Below are 23,708 nucleotides of genomic sequence, written 5' to 3' on the forward strand. Positions count from 1 at the left end.
TTATACAATCCAAAAATGTAAAGTCCATTTTTTGTTGAGCCATTTTTTTTTTCATATATAAGGTGTTTTACTCTGTTGGGAATTGATAGAAACAAGATTATCAAAACCGAATTGATAAATCCATGTCCTCAATCACAGGTTAAGCGGGCAATTACTGAAGAACTGAAGCAATCAAAGATTTTGGCCTACGTAACAGCTCTCAAAAAGTTGTGCAATCATCCAAAGGTATGATCTGGATCTTTTTTTGACCAGAAATTAAAAAAATCTAAACATAATTTACCCAAAATATATATATATATATATATATATATATATATTTTATTAGTTTCCAAATTAGTCAAAAGGGATGAGGATAAGCTGATATATAATTTATGTAGTTATAAGGAAACAATATTAATGTGAGGCACTCATGCATAGAATGAAGTACAATACATTCCCCCAGGACAAAGTGTCACCAGAGATTATGAGCAAGACATGAGAGCCTGTCTAGGGACAAAGCTAGTGTTTTTTAGTTAAATTCATGCATTGTATATGCTACTTTTAAAATTCGGATTGGATTCCCTTCAATGCCTTCTTTTTCAAGATCCCCCTCATAGTGATAACAGAAGATGAAATAAAGAACACATGGTGCTGAGTAATAGTGTTCCTCACAAGGCACCGACGACAATGAGGATGACAAAGAATTTGTCCAGGGTGCATGAATATTACACATAGATTCTGTTTATGCTCTTAATGAAGTGGATTTGTTTTTATACTCAATTCACTATTCAATTAATTATACCTTCTTTTCCTTTCCCACCACAAAGAAAAGATTATCTCATCTTCATGATATATGTCTACCTTTTATTGCTGAATGGTGCTTTTCATCATTTGCTTCTGAGGTGATAAAGAATTACACACATCAAGCTACATATATACACCAAAGTCATTGCCTGGTGGTGTTACCCCACCTTTTTAGCACTACTTCTCATTTCATTAGTTGATCATAACTTTTTAATTGAACTGATGTTTAAGTATATTCTCATGGAAATCAAAACTAAAGTAGAAAACAGGTTAATTGACAGAAAGCTGAAACATTATTGAAAGCTGAATGGACTTTAGAAGAGGGATGTTAGAAAGACCTAAGAGACATAGCAGCTAGTTGTAGATAAAGAAAAGAATTTCACATATGATAGGTTTTCACTATTGATGCTTTCATTCAGCTTTCTTGTCCACGTGAAATAAACATTCCCACAGGTCTGAGGGCCTGTGATTAGCCAACTTATTTGTTACTAATATATTTTCATAGCTATCTTATCTCCCTAAAATCTTAATCTTCAATTAATACTACACCAGAAAACTAGACAGATTTGCTTTGTGCCGGAGAACATGCTTCTCTGTCTCTGTTGAGTGAATGTATGAGAGACAAAAATAGGGAAACACAAAGAAGCTAGAAGTCATTTTGAAAAGATAATCGTTTGTTTAAAAAAAGCTAGAATTTTCAATCGGGTTTTGGTGGAGAAAATTGTGCCTCCATCAAAGACCAACGCTGGCATTTTGTTACCCGAGAAATCCTCCAAGGTTTACTCTCCCAATCCAATTCATTCATACCCTTTTGAATTCCTCCTTTTGGGTCTTCGATTTTCATCTCAAAGTTTCATCTTGGCTTGATTTGTTCAAATTTACTTATTCCATTTGCACTCCTTTTTTTAGGGGTATTTAAGTTCTCCAATTTTCTGTGTGTGATATTGTGATATGATATCGTACCCAGGTGGGTACTAATTAAGCCGATGCCTGCTGTTCAATTTTTTTTCTTTTGGATTGTGATCCTGTGGTTCTTTGTATTGTAGAGTAGTTGTCTTAGTGTATTTCCAATAACAATTAAATTTGATGATTTTGAGTTTTGTTGGTTGAAATGGTCAAAGTCTTTACCAAGTTAATGTTTCAGTTTCTTTAGACTGATAATTGACAATTTATCATTGCAAATCATGCATATTGTGTTAAATTCTTGATTTGTTGAAGTGCATTTGCTGAGTTGATGTATTTTTACATGTTTTTCTTTAGCTAAATTCCGAAAAAGTTATTGCTGTTGGCCCTGGCTTTCACAGTAAGAATGGGAAGCTAATTCCTGTGGCTGTTAAGGAAGGTGATACTGTTCTTTTGCCTGAATATGGGGAACTGAGGTGAAGCTTGATAACAAAGAGTATGTGTTTTTTTTTATATGTTTTATTTATTAGTTTATTTTATACCCTCATTCAATTCTTCAACTTCATCCTGAAGTTTAATATGGTAGATATAAATGTTTGAATGGACTATAATTATTCTTGAGGTCCTATATTTTTGTAAAGAAATTGTTTCTTTTCATGATTTCACTTAAACTTTGATAGTTTTGCCTACATGATGCCTAGAAGATTCATTTCTTGTTACAAAGTTGATCCCTTCAGGTCTAAGTGAGTAAATGTTATTGTGTGTGTCAGCAAATTAAGAGAAAGATGAAAGGAAGAGAAAGCCTTACCATAAGGGCATGCAAGAAAGATATGAAATGGAGAGAAAGAAACTGAAAGGAATAAAAAACAAAAGTTGGATGGGGGAAATGAAGCCTGGTCCCAGAATCAATTTTTTTTTTTTTTTTTTTTGTGTTAAGAGGGTAAATTTCCATTGGAAACTTTCACTCATCTGAGTACTCTCCTCCTCCATGACCTCGAGCCAGACAACATTCCTCTCAACCTCACCTTTGCAAGGAAACATCTCAAGTTCTCAACCACACACATGACATGTGTGTGTAGAGAGATCCTTCAAAATAAAGAGAGAACCTAGCTAGGTACGTAGCTACACCTATGATCTTGTGGTTTGAAGTTTGAAGTATAAACAAATGAAGGAAGTACTTTTGAGTGGAATGAAATATAACCAAATTAAAAAAAAAAAAAAAACCTTCCTTGAGAGTCAATCAGATCCATTTCCAGCTGAACCAAAATTGCAAAATCTCACACACCCACTACACAAAATGCTGAAAAGTATACAGTTTTATCTGTAATAATTAAAATCGAAATCCATAAGGATAAATATATATACCACTGACATGAATTATACAATCAATCAGCATGACGACATATCAATGCTATACGCATTAATATAGGAATAAAAGTACAAGTTTATATTATTAATAATTAATAATGTTCAATGAAACATGGAGAGGTAATTTTAAAAATAAATAATATAGCACTGATAGTGTATTTTTTTAAAAAGTTATGTAAATATTGTTTTTAAAAGTTAATATTTACTCAATTCTTGACTTTACGGAGGAGCCATATGTATGCATATGACTTACTTCAAGAGTGAGCATAAATATCTCTTTAGGATTTCAGTTGTTCATTTTGTCCTGGAGTTTAATTTGAAAGTTAATTATATGGTTGTGTTGGTGAGATTCAATGTTAAAATGTAGTTTTCATCAGTTTGTTTATCCATGTATATGCGTGTTTATTCACTGTCTCCCTTATGTTTTTTAATTAAAAGCTTCTGCAGAAGTACTATCCCACCTGAAAGGTAAAAAGAATAGTGCTTGCTATCAGTACCAGGACCCTAGTTGTGCTTGTCTACCTTTTCAACCTAATCATATTATAGTATAGCTGCTAGCTAGTTGTGCAGTTTATTCTTTACTGTACTTCTACATTGAAATTTTTGTAGTGAATGATACAAATATAATGAATATATGATAAAACTTAAAAAAGCCTTGAGATTTATTGGACAACATAAAGATGCAGTTTCACAAATATTTCTAGTGTTTTTTTTTAAATCAGAATTTAATATAAGTATGATTTTGATAATATGCTTAATAAAGGTTTAAGTTTTCTATTAAATGTTAACTTGAATTATTGAGGTGAAATTTCAATTTTGATGGAAAAACAACACCAAAAATATATATAAAATTATATTTAAGTTTTGTCTTTTTTCTTGAACTGATCACAAACACAGTGCAATTTATATTTATATTTTTATTTCTGTCTTCTTCTAAGTTCTAAACCCAATTCTAAAGGGGAGAATCTACAACCGAACCAAATGATTAAACTCAACAACAAGAAAAGAAAAGTAAATAAAAAAAGGAGAAAAAAAGAGAGATTGTTTTACAAGTCTACCTATCCATTCCTAAGTTACTTTTCATATAAAGATGTGATAATATTTGACTTTAACCTTCTGGATGGCTCATGGACCATGTGTTATTAGTGGCTAGTGCGCATGAATTGTATTCTTAAGTCCAATTACATAAATTCTTATTTTAAGATTTGACTTCATTTTAAACTCATTTTTTATCTTCATAGTCCTCCATCACATGTCTTGGGTTGTTATTTGTGCTCCAAAATGTAAGGGAGGTTTGGGATTGAGGAAGATGATGGAAGCTAATCTTGCCTTTATGATGAGGGCTATTTGGCAGTTATCCTCTTATGAGATGTCCTATGTTCAAGAAATGTTAGAGAGAAATACAGATGTGGTTATGGGAATAAACTTTCTTTTAGACAAATCACAAGAGTTTAGCAAGTTTTGGCAAGATATTTGTGCACCTTGGGAAATTTTTAAAAGAAATATAATATGTGGAATTGGGAATGGTCAATTAACAATATCCTTTTGGCTTGAGTAGGTGGCTACCTTACCCTCTGGTTGACTTGGTATCTAAGTTACCAGCACCACTAGTTTTAATTTCAGGATGGTGATATTAACACTAATGAGTATTTATTTTAATTTCAGGTTCCTATAAATGCTGCTGGTTTGATCAGATATAGGTGGTGCCACCCCTTTTTTGGTAAAATTCTCGTCCATCTCATGAATATGATAATATATAGCTCACTGCTGCAGCTGTGAAAGATTGGAGGTACTAATTTTAAATGTTTTATTCTTCTATAACTGTTTTTAATTGAGAATATATGAGGTTAATTGACAGGTATGAGCTCTTCTTGCATTCCAATATGCGCTGTTGTGCCCAAACTTGCACTAAACAGTTAAAAGCCTAGACAGAAAACTATGGCAGTATATATTTGAAATCCTTTATTTTCAACATATGAAGTTTGGACTGTTTCCTTTATTGAAACTCACTACACTTTTTTTTTTCTTTCATTTTTCCTTTTATTGTTTGATTAAATATCTTAATTATTTACTTTAAATTAAATATGCAGATACTGGAAGGACTTCTTGAACTACTAGAGAATAAAGAATGTGCTCACTGGAAAGCTAAGTATGTATCTGGCTGGATCTAAATGATCCAACTTTGCCTTTGAATGTCAGAAACTGCAAGCAGTTAGCTTGATACTCCCTAGAAATACCGGTATTTTGTGACTGATATTGCTCATACCTAAACAATGATCCTTAGCTTTGACCTGATATATAGCCTACTTAATAACTCAAAATTTTCATAATAGCTAAATGAAAACCACAGACAGTTTCACGCATGATGTATCATTTACAATAAAGCCTTCTTTATGCTTATGCACCCTTTTTCTTTTGTTGAGTACTTGCTGACGAGGTTAGCATTAATATTTGTAAAAGGCCAGTCAATTATTATGGATTTGTATTACGAAAATTCTGAACAATTGATTTTTGTTCTAACAGTTATTAGTTTCACACTCTTATACATATTCAAAATGCTATTGGTAGAAGAAAGTTTAACCAACCTTCATTTTTATTAATTACATTTTGTTGGAGTTTAGTATACAAATTTATTTGTAACTTTTATGTCAGTCAGTTACAGTTCCTATTTACATCCTTAATTACACGATTCTTCATACCTTGTGCTTGAGAAGTAGAAATAAGCTCTGATATATTGGATATTATGTGTTTATTGTTTGTAGGTAGTTGCCTCTGAAAAATAACCTAGAACCAATGAATTTTCTCATGTACTGAGGAGTTGAATCTACACTGCTGTCTTTGCCTTGCCATTACTGTCGTCACAGTCGTAGTTGTTATTTACCATATTTTTGAGGTTTGTATTTCTTTGACTCACAACAATGATAATTGAATGCTTCTTTATACATGGCGTGATGTATTATATAACTAAATTATGACCATTGTGAGTGAACCTTAGTTTCCCGTTTGAGATTCTATACATCGATTAATACAGATAGTTTGTATTAATCGGTGTATTGAATCTTGAATTGTCCGTTTGGACAGTTTGGGAAGAATCTTTTTTATAGTAGATTATTACGTATAGGTTAATTTTCTTTTCTTAAATTTGTCAACATTTCGGTATACTTCATTTCCCTTTGTTCTCCGAGTGCATACTTGAATGTGGTGGATAACAATACATCACCGCTTTCATCTTGTGTACTTGGGGACTTAGGCGAAATGCTGCCAAAATTTTGTCAAATTTAGAAAAGACAATTAACTTGTAGTATTCAATCTACTATAAAAAAATTACTTCCTGAATGGGATAGGGCCACACCTTTACTTAGAAAAGTGAGATGTCGCATGCATGTTACATAACTTCATAAGGTTGTGCAGCAAACAGACAACATGGATCGAAGTTGGATGAGAGCATCACGCATCACTGCTGAGTATGGGACAGGGGTGGAACAGTTTCTCCAATTTACCGAAATGCATGCCCCCTCCTTGCGCGGCAAATATTTTTGTCCATGTGTAAAATGTGCAAATGGTAGACACCAGACGCTAAATGAAATAAGATCACATCTAATATGTCACGGGATGATTCAAAATTACACAAACTGGATATGGCATGGGGAATTGCCAGACAATCCAACATTGTCTCACACCGAGGCAGTCGATGTAGATACGGGTTGTCGTATAGAAGACATGATTCGTGACCTAGGGCAGGATGGTTTTCGGCAAGCACATGCTCCTTTGTATAACAAAATAGAGAATGATTCAAAGACTCCTTTGTATTCTGGGTGCACAACATTCACAAGGTTGTTTGCGGTCTTAGCTTTGGTCAACTTAAAGGCACGATTTGGCTAGAGTGACAAGAGCTTTACTGAATTGCTAGTGTTATTGAAAAAGTTGCTTCCTGAAGATAACACATTGCCAAAAAGTCAATACGAGGCGAAGAAGATCTTATGTCTAGTGGGAATGGAGTACTAGAAAATCCATGCATGCCCAAATGATTGCATATTGTATAGAAATGCGTATGCAAAAATGCGCACATGCCCAACATGTGGTGTATCCCACTTCAAGGTCAACAACAATGAAGAGAGTGATGTTGCAACCGCAGAGAACAGTCATCCAGCAAAGGTTTATTGGTATCTTCCAATAATACCAAGGTTTAGGCGATTGTTTGCTAATAGATACAATACAAAATAGTTGATGTGGCATGTTGAAGGCAGAAAAATTGATGGATTGCTCCGACATCCGGCTGATAGTCCGCAATGGAAGGCATTCGATTCTTTGTATCCTGATTTTGGGAATGAGGCCAGAAATCTAAGGCTTGGTCTTGCCTCTGATGGAATGAACCCTTTTGGTAACTTAAGCACCAGTCACAGTTCATGGCCTACTTTGTTGATGATTTATAACCTTCCTCCTTGGTTGTGCATGAAGCGGAAGTACATAATGCTTTGTATGATGATAGCAGGACCAAGACAGCCCGGTAATGATATTGACGTGTATCTAACTCCGTTGATTGAAGACCTACGAACAATGTGGGAACACGGGGTATGTGTTTGGGATGGGAATTTGTAGGAGACCTTTAGGTTGCGTGCAATGGTTTTTTGTACCATAAATGACTTTCCAGCATATGAAAATTTAAGTGGTTACAGTGTGAAAGGCCATCATGCATGTCCTATATCTGAGAAAAATACAAGTTTCGTCCAACTAAAACATGGAAAGAAAACAATATACACAAGGCATCGAAGATTTCTGAACCAGTTCCATCCATATCAACGATTGAAGAAAGCTTTCAATGGATCTCAAGAAAATGAAAGTGTGCCAAAACCATTACAAGGTAAAGAAGTACATGATCGTGTGAACGACATCATAACTATCTTTGGGAAGACGTAAAAAAAACAGAAGTGAGACAAACATCTGGAAGAAAAGGTCCATTTTCTTTGAGCTTCCTTATTGGTCTGATCTTGATGTTAGACATTGTATAGACGTCATGCATATGGAGAAAAATGTCTGTGATAGTTTAATTGGAACCCTTCTTAACATTAAAGGCAAGACAAAGGATGGTTTGAAGTGTCGTCAAGACTTGGTTGACATGGGTATACGGGAGCAATTACATATCCAATAGCAAAAGGTTCGTGAACATATCTACCCCCAGCATGCCACACAATGTCAACAAAGGAAAAAAGGATTTTTTTTCAATGTTTGTGGAATGTCAAAGTCCCTGAAGGATACTCTTCAAATATCAACAGCCTTGTATCCATTAATGATCTTAAATTGGTTGGCTTGAAATCTCATGATTGTCATGTATTAATGCAACAACTACTGCCTGTAGCAATTCGGGGAATCTTGCCTGACAAAGTTCGGGTTGCCATAACTCGTCTATGCTTTGTTTTTAATGCTATATGTAGCAAATTCATTGACCCTACAAGATTGGATGAATTGGAGAACGAGGCTGCCATTGTCCTTTGTCAGATGGAGATGTACTTTCCTCCATCATTTTTCGACATAATGGTTCACTTAATTGTTCATCTAGTCAGGGAGATCCGGTTGTGTGGTCCTGCATTTTTACGGTGGATGTATCCAATTGAACGGTACATGAAGGTTTTAAAGGGGTATACCAAGAATCAACACCGACCAAAAGCTTCGATTGTTGAAAGGTATGTTGCTGAAGAATCTCTTAAGTATTGCTCGCAGTACATTGAAGCTGCTAAATCTGTCGGGGTACCTAAACCTCGTCATGTGGCGACACTAGGGGGCAAGGGTACACAAGGCTACAATGTTGTGACAATGACTCGCCACGAGATCTCACAAGCACATCTATATATATTGAATAATGCAGCAGAGGTCATTCCATACATAGATGCCCACAAAAAAGAAGTCACCGCACTTAACCCAAAATTCAACATGATGAGGGTTTTGCAAGAGCACAACAGAACTTTCATGAAGTGGTTTAGACACACAATATTTTCTGATGAGGCTACTTCAAAAACATTACGATTGTTAGCTCTTGGGCCAAATCTAAATGTTTCGACGTGGCAAGGGTATCACATCAACAATTATTCCATTCCTTTCGCTGCTGACCATCAGAGTATATACTTTGCTTTTTGGATTACTAAAAAACCAAACTGAAAGCATGGATGGCATTGAAGAGCTAGATCATAGCCGGTATCAGGCAACTCAAAGGCCAACCCAAGATCAGATGAATAAGATCGCTTCCTCTACTTGGAGGGCTGGGAGCGGACATGGGCTAATCCCTGGGTCTGGGTGGTATGGCGAAAGCAGTGGGAGAGTCCGAATATTATGTTGGTTGTAGGATTAGAAGCAGCTAAAGAATCCGCATCTGTTGATGCTGATTCGGATCACTTTTGCAGTGCATCAGACAACAATCCTATTCGAGCATCTATGCATTACTTTGGAGTCATTGAACAAATCTGGGAACTTGACTATACTGGTTTTAGAGTGCCTGTGTTTAAGTGTAAGTGGATCAATGCCCGTACCGGTGTCCGACAAGATGAAATGGGATTTACCTTAGTGGACTTCAACAAGGTGGGTTACATGGACGAACCTTTCATTATGGCACAACAAGCATGGCAAGTATTTTATGTCGAAGACCCTTGCGATTCAAGATATTCAGTGGTTCTACAAGGAAGATCTAGTGGTTTAAATGCCGCACATGATCCAACGATGCTTGATATTTGTGAGACACCACCTTTTTCGACAGTTATGCCTAATATGAATGATTCACACTATGTTGACGATGTACACACAAATCGTAATGATCATGATGAAGGACTATGGGAGAACATTGTTACATAACTAATTCTTATCAATGACATGTAATAACCTTATGCCTTTTGTGTTTTGTATGATATTAATGTTCATATATTTCCTTTTAAGTAAGTTTATAAAATTAGTACGTTGTTGTTTATAACATACTTCTTTTTCTTTGACAGGTTCATGGCAGCCCCACCAGCGTCCCCTCCGAAGTCAAATATTCAGTCACCAACAAAGTCTAGGAATACTAGAAAATCAACACGGCTACGGAGGTTGACTGTAAGAGCATTGGATCAGCCAAAACCAACTGTTTACGTGGATGCCGCAACTGGCCGAGGATCGAGTCCATTCAAAGAGAAATTCCACAATTATCTTGGGGTCGTGGCCAGAGAGAAAATTCCCATTGCACATAATAGTTGGAAAGATGTTCCAGACACGCTAAAGGACCTAGTATGGAATGACATTTTGGTAAGTGATTTTAATATTAAGTACATGTTGGTTTATTTGCTCATAAAATTGAATGGTATGCAATTTGTCAAACATTTACAAAACCCTTTGTAATGTAGGCAAAATTTGATATCCCAAAAGCATTGAATGCAAAGAAAAAGGTCATGTCCACCGTGGCCAGTAGATGGAGGCAATTTAAATGTAACCTGATGACTAGATTTGTGTATAGTAACTCTGAAGGTCAACATGAACATGATCCTCCGGTCAAATATGACGTAGATAAAGAAACTTGGGAGCAATTTGCTGCAAGCCGCAAAACTCCTAATTGGCAAGTTAGAGGTCAATATCTTTCAATGTTTCAAAAAATAAATTGGTGAATATAAAGCCAACTTAATCTTTAATGATTATTAAATAAATTGCTACATCACAGGGAATCAGGAAGAAAATGCAAGAGATTCAAAAATACAATGAATACCCCCATGTACTTTCTTGTGGGGGTATGATTTGCTTGAAAAGAAGATGATGGACGAGAAGATGAAGAAAAGACAACATGACACAATGACAACTGAGAATACACCAAACTCTGGGGATCCCCCATCTCCCATTCAAAGACATGCCAAATGGGTGTTGGCACGCACTAAGCAATATGGACAGATGACATCTCAGTCGGCACAAGAAATATCTGATAAAATTGTGAGTTGCTTGTTCCATTTCTAATACAATTTACTGAAATTTGAAATAATTGTTTGTTTTTGATAATTTTATGACTTGGTTGTTCAGATTGTAAGTTAATTGTACATTTATAATGTGCTTGATGCAAGCCTCATTGGAAGAACAAACGAGACAGGGTACCTTTGTCCCCCATGGTCGTGAAGGCATACTGAACACTGCCATCGGGCGACCGGATCATGGAGGCCATGTTCGGGCAGTGGGGTCTGGGGTCACAATAAGTCAATACTTTGGAAGGGCAGCACGTGGCTCCAGTTGCTCATCAGGGTCGATCAGCCATGTACAATTGGCTGAAATAATTGGAGGCCTACAGGAACAGTGGAAAAATGAAATACAGGTATTGAAAGATGAGTTGAAGGAACAAATCATACTTGAGATGTCGCAGAGGGGATCGTTGATCCCAACACATATTCAGCCAGATATACATGTGCTAGGAGCACGAGTGAGCACAAAAGGGAGCAATGCGGAGAGTGTTGTCAACCCATGTCTACCTAATGATGTTGCTCCTGTCGAACCCCCTATGGGGTTGTATGTGCAGCGCCAAGATTCAATTGAGTTGGTGGCCTTGGGAAAAACATATGACGGAGGCTCGACCATACACAATGTGGCTTATGCAGACGATGTCGTAAGGGTTAGTGTTGAGCAAGTTATTAACGGTGATGTTGAGGTCCCATTCCCAACATCAGAGATTAAGTGTGTCAGGCAGACCCTTCACACATTCATTGCATGGACAACACCACTTGTTAAAAAAATCTTTATTGAGGTATTTTACTTTTTATGTTTTCCAATTCTATACATACGTACCTATATCATAACACACTTCCTAACATTAGTTTAATTGTTGGTTTCCTTAAATATTTAGCATGAGGGCAGCAGTCCAACTAAAGACACTGAAGCTGTTGAAGCGGTCAACGATGTTGTTGTAGATGACCCCTTGCGCGAGTTGATTAAGAGCCTAGTTGACATTTATGAGAAGCCTGTAGAGTTAGTGTGGGATGTAACTAAATTTGGAATTCCAAATGCAGCTGCATCATTGTTCGTAACCTGTGCTGATGTGAATGAAATAATATCAGGCGTACAGTGTTTGAACATAGTTATACTACAATTGTGGACCATGTAAATATATTTCATGTCATTCACTAATAATGTATGTCTACTGCGTTATATACATGATGTTAACTGAATTTTTCAACTGTTAAAAATAGTTATATGGACCAATTCAGTCAAAGCGACGGTCTAGGATCAGTGTATGGATTCCTTGAGCCGCAGGCTATACTGAATGCAAATGATAGATGTGGACAATGTGAAGAATACATTGAAAAATTGCTTAAGGAATCGAACCGAAATGCCTATCTAGGCGCTTATTTGAATCAGTAAGTTGACTATGTTGTGTTATAAGTTAAATGATGTTTGTGTTATTGATACATCATTGTTGTACACGCAAATGTAGGGGACATTGGCAGCTCATTGTTTTATGTCCTAAAAAAAATACTGCCGTATGGTTTTGTTCTTTGCGTAGAAGGCCAGATGTTCATATAAAAGCTGCAATTAACAAGTTAAGTAACTCATTTTAAGTTGTGGAATTTTGGTTATAGAACCCGCGGTACTGTAGTAGTGTTGCCCACATTAGCTAACAATTTTAATGTTTCTTTACAGTGCATTTAAGACTTTGGAAACCAAGAGTGATGGGAAATTTGGTCACAATACACCACGGTGGATTGAAGTGAAGGTTAGTCGTACATTTTGAATTTGGATACAATTGATTTCCATTTGGAAAACATGTTAATTGTAACGTTGAATGATTTTTCCCATTCAATGTGGAGTCACGTTCAAAGCGGAGCCTATGAGTGTGGCTATTATGTCTTGCATTGGATGTGGAACATAATCGTCGGGCAATTGAAGACTAATTGGACACTGGTAAGTTTTGTCTTCATTTTTTAGCACTGTGTAACTAATTACTTGTATTTTATATTGTGTAGTGGTTCAGTGATGGCACGCCGCTAGACATCAACATCATGACAACATTACGAAAAAATGGGCAGAATATTTTGTAAAACTTAGAAGCATCCAATGTACAAAGCTATAGTTAACATGCAAACAACCGCTTTCGTGTTTGTCATGTATTTGATTAAGTGTTAGAAACAATTTACCTGCTGTAATGACTTTTATGTGTCAATAACAATAGATATTTGTTAAAAACATGTTGATTTCCACCTCTAGTCTGCACATGTATTTTGTTTTATACTATTTCCATGAAATTTTATTCTTGTGTATTTCTTTTCTCTCTTCAATTTTACTTGGGGCCACTGCTGAAGTGAATGAAACTGCTAAGAATTTTGGTGATGAAAAGCAAAACCCTTCAGGTGAGGATGATGTTGCTGCAGATGGAAACAAGGAAAATCCTACTAATGAAGCTGAACAAAAAGAGCCTGAGAATAAGGTGATTGTTCTTTGTTTATTTCTAATGTTCTGATTTTGTCTGGTTCTGAAAATGTTAACATTACCAGTAGTCAAGCAGAAGATTTTTTATTTGTCACTTATAACTAGCTCATTATGAAATTGTAATTGTGCATATGATCACAGATGTAAAGTCACTTACATTTACAGGAATATTCTGGAGTCTGTTGAATGAATGATAATCCGGTAAAGTTTAGCTTGCCCTTTCTACTATGAGTTGTCACTCATTGCTTTGGATCTTTATTTTTTATTGTTTTTGTACTACTTTTATGTTGTGCACTTTTGAAATTTAACTGTGAATTTGAGAACTCCTGTGATTATTCAATCGTTAGTCACAGAAGAAATTCTCAGTTGGCTTAATTTCCATTTCCATCATTAAAATTTGACAATTTTCCTTCTCAATATTGGGTGTATTTATACTTCTTGCATTTCTTAACATGCCTTTTATTTCTATTGTTGTATGTAGAATTTCTTAGTTAATGCTTTTAGTTTGTTTAAATTTGATAGCTTAATTAATAGCATTTCTTTCCTGGTAGATAGGAGATGACTCTCGAGGAATATGAAAAAGTACTAGAAGAGAGAAGGAAGGCTTTCCACGCACTTAAGACCGAGGAGAGAAAAGTAGATACTAAAGTTTTTGAATCCTTGCAGCATCTCTCGAACAAGAAAGACAATGATGACATCTTTATTAAGCTGGTTAGCCTTACGACTCTCTGTTTTCAGTCTAGTTTAGTTTTACTTATTAAATTTGTTGTACTAATACTTAATGTGAGCCTCACTTGGATTTTTTCTTTGTAGGGAGGTGATAAGGACAAGCGCAGAGAGACACTTGACAAGGAGGATAAATTAAAAAATCTGTGACTGCAGTTTTTGGTTAATAATTCCATTACTTCTGATCATGTAATCAACAATTCCATTACTGAAATTGTTATTTCTGGACAAGGCTCGCAGTTAAGTGTTAACTCCTTATTTAATTTATTCTACCATTTTCATTGAATTACCATGGGATTAGAATGGATACTCCACCACTGTGGCACTTCTTTATCTCTAATTCTTTTGCTATTTACACAATCTTGTTTAATTCTCCCAAAATTTCAGGTTGAGTTGGTTCTTGCCCAGTTCAGAAGAGCTAAAGGGAGGGTTGATGAACCAGCTGTCAGGTTGTATGAGGATATGTTGTCTGTTTACAACAACAGCAGTGATGCAGCTACAGAATTAATGAACGACCCTGTCATTGTTTCAACGGGACAGGTATGTACATTATATGATGCTCCCTGACAGCTAAATTGCAAATAATGTGCAGTTGGCAATTATACTTCTTGATGCAGCTAGTTTTTGTTAACAGGAGGGATTGAACCCGCGACCTTTTCCTCCTTCCCTTCCTTCTTAACCACCCAACCAACCTTATATCTTCACACTTTCTCTTCACTGATTGCGAAGAATGAGAGTTCTATATCAATTTTGATTTTTCTCTAATTATTATCTATTTGAATTTCAGTTAAATGTATTTCTTAACAAGAGTTCAGTTGGTATGTTTTCACTATGATGTTTAGAACAAATAATATTTTTGCAGAACAAATACCATCTTTTCAGATTAAATAGTTAAAGATAAGTAGTATTTTTTTCATGCAGTCTTGTCACGTTTCTGTTTTCTGCACTGTCCATGTTTTTTTTTTCTCCCTAGTTCATGTGAAAAGAGGTATCTTCTTAGGGATTAATAAGAATCCGATCTGTCCTACAAATGCTTGGCTCTATTCATTGCGATTGCCACAAAGGCACAAGCTTTCTTATAAGTCAAGTCAATTTGTGTGTACAAATTTACATGGGCATGTTGCTTAAAGAACTCAAAAAGAGGGGAATAATTCATGGAATCATGTTTAGTTGGGGGGTGGAATTGGATCTTGTTTCCACCATAGGGAGGAGTGTTCTTGATCCAAAAATGTGAGTCATCTAGTTAGAGGCGTGTTTGGTGATAAAGCTATGCAATTAAAATGTTTTTTTATATATATTTTAGTTTAGTGGATAATGCTAGACATAACATAGTGTCCACTTTTGTCAAATACTATGTAAGTGTGTAGTATATAGTTTATAGTTTTTCTGTTGTCCTGAATGGACCATTCCAGGATCATGACTCATGAATCCACCTTTTTCTTTCTAGATTTGGGGCCGAATTACCTATTTTGTTGTTGGTCCAAATGCTACAAAAGTTGGAAGGCTATTATTGAAGTTTCTTGTTGAACCATACCATACCAAAACAACAAAAACTTTGAATAACAACGTGCTTTCCATATTGGTTGATTAAAATTAACTCTTCACATATTCTTCTAGGAATATTTGTAACTATAGGTCTTAGAATTCCATACAGTTTGCTAGTTTTGAAAGGAACATCCTAGGTCTGATATTTTGCTGAACAGTTTGTTAAAAAAGTTTATTGGGGGCATAGACAATTGATAAATTTATGTGTAAAATAACAGGAAAATGGAGAGGAGAGCTTTGAGGAGTTGCAACAGCTTTTTGAAGACATGTTTCAAGCGGATATTGGATTGGATGGAGGCCCTTCTCTTGCTTCTTCTGATTCCTCAACTTCATCTGCTTACATGACTTATAGTGAAAGTTCTAGTTCAAATAAACGCAATTCCTCTGAGATGAATTTCGGGAAGGCAGAGAATTCTTCTGTCTTTGATGCCAGTTACCAGAATTTCTGTTTTGGGGTTAGTATATGCTTCATTTTTCATATTTTTCTTTCAATATATCATATATCATCCATGGCATATACATATTGATTATGAAAAGTGAAAGGTTACATCAACAGTATATAGAAATTAAACTCAACAAGGATTTTGCATGATCTGTTCGGTGTATGTAGCTATATGCCAAGAAAGTGTTAAATTGGTTAAGGGGAAAGATAGTTTATTCATGTTGAATCTTTAATTAGAGTCTTTTAATCAGTGGTGTATTTTATGTTGTTCATGTCAACAAGGTCGGTCATGTAAACTATCATTACCAATGAGTGAGGATACAAAAACAATGGAATCTGTGTGAGGTATGTGAAAGTGGTAAGTGATTCCCTCTAATCTTCTGCTTATACTACAATGTCATTTATCTCGGATTCTTTGGCTGGTAATGAAGTGTTTTGTGAAAGTCCCAATTCATATGTGCATCAGACATTAAATTACATGGCATACATAATATTTTTCAGAACAAATATTTAAAGATAAGTAGTATTTTTAAAATTTTAATATATTGAATATTGCATTCTAATTAAATAATTTTTATTATTTTAACCAAAAAAAGTATAAACATGAGATAAAAAAAAGACTGCCATCGTGCTTAAGGACTTTTTCTAATTTTAAATATGTCTTTGGTGCCTTAGCAACTATAATTTTTCCTCCCAACAATATTAAAGTTTATAAACTACATTATCCATATCTAATATAGCTTTATACACTCATAGGTGGTAAAAATAAGCTCAAAGTTGACAAATGCTTGACAACTCCTGGAATGGCACCTAATCTTGGAAAGGTATTTTTTATGATCTTCAATAGTCTTATTCTAACTTGTATAGTCATCTGAATTAATAGCTTTATCTTCTTCTTCTTTTTATTAGATTAATAGTTATATCTTCTATTTTTGTTATTTCTTTCAAGCCTGAGCATAAGTGGGGATTCTATTCTTGTTTTATAGCTATTTATGTTTTATATCTAGCAAATATCACTATAGTCATATTTATAAACAGTAAATTTTTTTTAATATCTTATATCAATTATTTATAGTCATATTTATCACTATAGTCAGATTAATTTTATTTATAGATAATTTTATCATTATAAATTATTTATTTTAATTAACCTCAAATTATTATGCATGTTAAATATGTTTTTACATTGGTGCCTATGTTACCACCAATGTAGAAGTTCCCATATTCAACATCGTTGCTTTCTGTAAAATGATGTAGAAAGCGCGGCTTACTACATCAGTACCTACGTCACCACTGATGTAGAAGTTCCCATATTCAACATCATTGTTTTTTGTAAAACGATGTAGAAAGCACATCTTACTACATCAATGCCTACGTCACCACTGATGTAGAAGTTTCCATGTTCAACATCGTTGCTTTCTGACCGATGTAGAATATGCATTTTCTAGTAGTGTCCCCTTCAAGGACGGTGTTCATAAAACCCGTCTTTGAATAATTGAACTCAACGACGGTGTGTTGAGCACGTCTTTGTAATACAAATACAATGTCGTTTTCGTTTTAAATGTCATTGAAATACACCTATTATTTACTAAAATGCCACCGTGTCTAAAACAACGTCGTTTTTTGAAGCACCATAGTTGAAGCTGCATCATAGGATAAGTTTTTTGTAGTAGTGTACTTGGTAACTGAACAACTCCACAACTAATCAGACATACTTATGGGAGTGTACTGCAAATGAAGTTCCCTTACATTTTCCATCTTTTCTGATATTTTTGGAAAACTCTCAAGTATAACATGAAGGATGGAGGTCTTCAAGCGAGGTCAACTTGATGGTTGGAAAACTCCTAAGCTTGTTGCAACCAAAAGCACTCAATATTTTAAGCTTACCTATAAATTAAACAAATCGAATCATGAGCTGTAATTAAATTCTGACAATATTCAAATGAAGGTTTCTCAAAATTTGGCTAACCAGATGTGTCAGGTATCTTTTCTAAAACTTTTTGCTTGAAAATTTCAAAAGTTTCTCATTCACGAACTTCTGCAAAGAAAATTAAAATAAAACAGAAGAAAGAAACAAGTAAATGAATAATTGTAAAGTGAATTTCAGGTATCTTTGTTAAACCTTTTCGCTTGAAAATTTCAAAGGTTTCTCATTCACGAACTTCTGCAAAGAAAATTAAAATAAAACAGAAGAAAGAAACAAGTAAATGAATAACTGTAAAGTGAATTTCAGGTATCTTTGTTAAACCTTTTCGCTTGAAAATTTCAAAAGTTTCTCATTCACGAACTTCTGCAAAGAAAATTAAAATAAAACAGAAGAAAGAAACAAGTAAATGAATAACTGTAAAGTGAATTTATTAATTTACAAGATGAGGAAAATTTACTCATTAAATTTACCATCAATAAGTTGGTCAACTCAGTTGTAGAAATACGACTGCAGGGTAACTTGCATATGGCAAGTTCTTTAAATTTTAACACCAAATCATTAAACAAAGCGAAACTTAATCCAAGAAAAATTATAAAGTAAAAAAGATTGGTAAGGTGGAGTACCCATGTTTGATTTTAATGTCGGACAAGTTAGCTACTTGATGCAGAGCCATCTTCCATTTCTCCAACTTCTCCATGCTATGCTTTAAACTCTCCTCATGTTTCACCAAGGCTTCTCCATAACTACCTTCCTGCAGTCGCACCTGAGAATGATCCACATTATAAAAGACTGGTAAAACCAACATTCTTTTTCTCTCAAGGCAGTCAAGGATGGTTGCAAGTTCGTCTAAACAAATGGAGGAAGAAGCATAGTTTATAGAGAGCACAACGATGGCAATCCTGGACTCTTCAATTGCCTTCACAATTGCCGGTGTTATTTCTTCTCCTCTGTTAAGATCTTCATCAATGAAAGTGTGGATTCCGCTATCACGAAGAGCTTTGTAGAGATAGCCAGTAAAACCATGGAGTGTGTCTGAGCCTCTGAGGCTGAGGAACACATCATAGTTGAATGCTTCTGAATATGACTCTAGTCCAACTGGATAATCCCCAACATGGAAAGCATCCTGTTTAATCTTGCTAGAGACCAATTCAACTATCCTGGTAATAAACTCGTATTCATATCCATCCCTATTCAAACAGGGAAATTTGTGTGAAGTCAAACTAAATGTCTCATATCCATTTCTTGGTATGTATGTTTTTCAAGGTTAACAAATATCTTGAACTCTTTAAATTTTAACATTAAAATAGAATTAGACAAGTGAAAATTAATTAATGGAATTAAAGCAAAATAAGTTAAAAGATTAGCGAGGAAGACCCTTGTTTGAAATGATAGCCTGAGAAGTTAGCTGTTTCGTGCAGAGCCATCTTCCATTTTTCCAGTTTCTCCATGTTATGCTCCAACCCGTCCATTTTAGCTTTGAACTTCATTTCATGATTAGCCAATGCTTCTCCAAAACTACCTCCATGGAATCGAATTCCAATACTAGAAGGATCCACCTTGTAAAAAATTGGCAAAACCAACAAACGTTTTCTCTTAACGCACTCAAGAATGTAAGCAAGTACGTTTAAGCAAAATGAGGAAGATGCATAGTTCTGAGAGAGAAAGATGATGAAAAATCTGGAGTCTTCAATTTCCTTCTCAAGTTCTGACGTTATTTCGTCCCCTCTCTGGAGCTCATCGTCATCAACGAAGGTGTGAATTCCACTGTCATGAAGGGCTCTGCGGAGATTGCCAGTGAAACTGTAACGAGTATCTTCTCCTCTGAAGCTGAGGAACACATCATTGGTGAAGGAAGATGATGATGGCACATCTATGAAACGTGAGAAGAAAAAGATTAGTATGATTGTGGATGGAGTGTTGGAGTTCAAAATTTCTAATCTTACTTACGTTTATTAATCTTGTCGAAGACATCATCAGCAATCTTCCCAATAAACTCGTATTCATATTCAGCTCTGTTTCAAACAAAAAATTATAGTTGTAGTGAAGTTAAACTAAAACCCTTGTATCCATAACATGTCAAGGTTAATAAACATTTATTTTCTCTTTTAATTTTAAGAAAATTATAAAGCAAAAGCTTGGTAAGGAGGGATACCCATCTTTCAAAGGTTGCCCAGCCAAATCTGCTACTTCCTGCAGAGCCGTCCTCCATTTCTCCATGTTAGGATGGAACCTTTCCTCAAGCCTAGCCAATCCTTCTGCATAACTTCCTCGCTGGTGTCTTACATCAGAAGGATCCACCTTATAAAAGACAGGAATAACCAACAGAGTTTTCTCGCGGTAGCAGCCGAGGATGGTTGCAAGTTCATCTAAGCAAAATGAGGAAGAAGCATAGTTTTTAGAGAACACAGTGATGGCAATCCTTGACCCTTCAATTGCCTCCTTTAGTTTTTTTGTTATTTTGTCTCCTCTCTGAAGGTCCACTTCATCAATGAAAGCACGGATTCCCTTGTCACAAAGAGCTTTGTAGAGATGCCGGATAAATTCATAACGTGTGTCTTCCGCTCTGAAGTTAATGAACACATCATATCTGGATGCACCGGAACATGTTTCAGCCATTAGAAGAAAAAAGTTTAGTATTATTATGCCGGAATGTAGGTTGGTCTGTTGGAATATAGAATCAAACTTCATACACTAAAACTAATTAAAGTGGTAAGTATAGTACCATGATAATTTTTTCCTAAGTCAGATGTCAAGGTCAAGGAGTGTTTCTTAAGTTAATGAGTTAGACATCAATCTCATTGTGATTGATAATTATCACTGTGCCAATGAAATTTTATATATGATGGAAATCAAGTTCAAATTATGTTGTTGAATAAAAATTATTATCACTTAATCCCAACACTCCTTTAATGACATTAATTTTACGCGGGACATATATATACCGATTATTAAATACATATCATCCAAACAGTGATTAGGCGGACATAACAAACCAACTTGCATAATAAAAAATAAAAAAAAATACCAACTTGATCAGCCTTATTATGCAAAGGGGGAAATATCTGGCTTTCTTTTAGTCAGCGGTCAAAGTCATTCACTATATCACCCAGGTACAAAGTCTTCACAATTTCATTTAACATGTCTAAAATAATAGTAGTACTACTTTATAGCAATTCCATTTATATATCACAAAATGAAGAAGTTGAGATGTTATAGAAACTCTTAGATGCGGTGTGCACTATTTCCCTAATGCATGAATAATTTCTAAGCTAAAATATTTTTTTCTCTCATAAACACAAAGTTGTAATATATTGTTTTTGGGCTTAGACTTATTTAAACATACCATAATGACTGTTTCATCGATCGATGTAAATATAATATTTTTTATATTAATTGTGTATATAACTAATATAAAATGTGATATTTTTTGTTTGTATATATAATTGATGTAAGCAAATAATTCAAGTAGATTTGGATATCCAAATTTTGTCTAAGAAAAAAAATGACATTTCAATTTTAAAATAAAACACTTACTGCAAATTTTATTGGAACAAAATCAGAACATTTTATAACTTTTAAATATCATAAGAGTAATTATGGTGGATTTTTAACAAAGTTAGTATGCATGAGTTTGAAACTCTTTGTGGGTGTTGTTTGTTAAGTACCGTGAAATGTTGTAAAAAAAAATGTATGGAAAAAGTTAAACCATATCTTGTTCAAGTATGTACAAGTATTTTCTCTTATTAACTGCAGCATATGACTCCAATCCGTAAGACACGCTAGGATGAATTTATTCTATTTAGTGGAAAAACAGGGCAATGCAAAAACAAAAACAAAAACGCGTTCGTGTTAGCTTTATAATAAAATGGAAAACTGAACCCAACTTCACATTACTGGAAGCAACACGAACCCAATTTCATCCGAAGGAGGACCGAAGATTCTTCGAGAGTTAGAGGAAATTATGAAAAAACTTATTGGGAGAAGCTCCCAAGAAAAAATGCCTAAACCATAATTACTGGCTTTTATTTAATTATTATCCGTTTGAAACTTGAAAGTGGAAAAATAAAATGGGGTCATGTATTTCATCACCCAGCACCAATGTCACTACCCACACTTTGTATATCCCGAAACATACACTTGTCCTTGATTTAATTACACCTTAGCAGTAATGCTAATCAACATCATTCTCATCATCCTCTTATGCAAAATTGCAATTGCTTCTTGTTAGATATGAAGATGGGAAACTTATTATTATTATTATTATTATTATTATTATTATTATTATTATTATTAATCAACTTACATTTACAATAATTCTTTTAGAGTTATATTTTGTATTTTTATGATTTATTTTTTTGAAATCAAATGTTATAATAGATCATTAATCATATTGGTTAAATTTTAAAAAATAAATAAATGATAAGAATGAAACTGTTGTTGTCAGTTGACTCTTCCCATATATAACCTTCATTGTAATATAATTTTTTAAAAGCATGTATTTTCTTCTTGTATCAATTGAAATAAAATCAATTTTAATTTTACATGTAAATTAATAAATCATTTTACAAAATTTATTATTTATTAAATGTTAATATTTATTTTTCAGAAGTTAGATATTTAAATAATTAAAGTACCAAAAGAAAATCAACCACCTTTGATAATTTTCTAAATTCACCCTTGTACTTATTCAATAGTCAACTCATCAATTGTCATCTCTACACCACTACTTAAGGTTAAAACTTTTTATTTTGTTTCAAAATAATAGTATTAATAAAGTTTTAAATATTAAAAATGATTTTAAACAATGTTATAAATCTAATAAGCTTTATTTGATTTAATTCTACTTTTTCCAAATATAATATAATTTTTTTTATGTTAAATGATATAAGTAAAATCTCTAAATCTTTACATTTTCCTTATAATACAAAATTTTAAAAAATTATTATATGACGTCTTTCGATGATAAATTATTAGAAATAAATTCAAACGATAAAAATATTAAATATGTTATTTCATGTAATTTGACATTTATCAACTAGTTTTTTGGTTAATCTTACCAAACTCTTTCAACTAGCTTCCGATTTTTTTTAACCCCTAACTTGCAGCTTATAATCTCCCCTTTAGTTTGTTAGCTTTCATCTATCTTATAAGCTAGTTTTATCAAACATAGTCTAAATTATTGTACTTTCTACACATTTATGGATTAAATCAAAATTTTTGTTTTGAAGGATTAAACTGTCACCAATATACACATTGAAGGACCAAAATAGCATTTACCTATTTTTTGTACATAGACTCAAGACCTTCTATAATAGGTGAAATTGTTGGACATTTTAGTGTAATTGATCTCTTTATTATGTTAAAATAAGAGTGCACGCTTGTTTTAATGTAATAACGAGATGTTCGGTTTAGGCAAAGGTTGGAAGTTACATGGAAGTTACTAAAACTTCCATCAACGGTTGGAAGTTACATGGAAGTTACTAAAACTTCCATCAACGGCAATTTTTAAAAATAAATAACTTCCATCAACCGCCAAAAACCACTTGTTCTATGATTATAAATAATCATCCTGGTTCAGAAAGCACAAGATGTGAAAAA

General features: G+C 34.1%; 1 protein-coding gene and 1 pseudogene across 6 annotated transcripts; one reads left to right on the top strand and one right to left on the bottom strand.

Annotated features, from left to right (window-relative positions):
• The first annotated feature begins 1,023 nt into the window (after window positions 1-1,023).
• LOC114416304 lies at window positions 1,024-4,982 on the top strand (annotated as a pseudogene).
• A 12,408-nt stretch (window positions 4,983-17,390) lies between these two features.
• Window positions 17,391-20,870, bottom strand: LOC114417043 (disease resistance protein RPP4-like). 6 transcript variants are annotated; one of them, XR_003667706.1, is made up of 8 exons: window positions 20,263-20,870; window positions 20,058-20,122; window positions 19,485-19,980; window positions 18,734-19,297; window positions 18,432-18,473; window positions 18,306-18,347; window positions 18,153-18,221; window positions 17,391-18,070 (listed from the first exon to the last, which is right to left on the bottom strand). XR_003667706.1 is itself a non-coding variant. In XM_028382138.1 (5 exons), exons 1-5 carry the CDS (start codon window positions 20,796-20,798, stop codon window positions 18,067-18,069), a joined length of 1,665 nt encoding a protein of 554 aa, XP_028237939.1. In that variant the 5' UTR covers window positions 20,799-20,870; the 3' UTR covers window positions 17,392-18,066. The 6 variants fall into 6 exon arrangements, 2 of the variants coding, with proteins under 2 accessions (XP_028237939.1, XP_028237937.1); XR_003667707.1 differs by lacking the exon at window positions 18,432-18,473; XR_003667708.1 differs by lacking the exon at window positions 18,306-18,347.
• Window positions 20,871-23,708: the final 2,838 nt, after the last annotated feature.

This window comes from Glycine soja, chromosome 6 (assembly GCF_004193775.1).
Source record: "Glycine soja cultivar W05 chromosome 6, ASM419377v2, whole genome shotgun sequence".
Taxonomy (NCBI): domain Eukaryota; kingdom Viridiplantae; phylum Streptophyta; class Magnoliopsida; order Fabales; family Fabaceae; genus Glycine; species Glycine soja.

Excerpts from the sequence above, each read along its gene's own strand:
- LOC114417043 (XM_028382136.1), bottom strand. The coding sequence starts at position 20,798 with ATGAAGTTTGATTCTATATTCCAACAGACCAACCTACATTCCGGCATA. Across the intron at positions 20,123-20,262 it reads GGGCAACCTTTGAAAGATGG|AGCTGAATATGAATACGAGT; the intron begins GTATCCCTCCTT and ends TGTTTGAAACAG. Across the intron at positions 19,981-20,057 it reads CTTCGACAAGATTAATAAAC|ATGTGCCATCATCATCTTCC; the intron begins GTAAGTAAGATT and ends CACGTTTCATAG.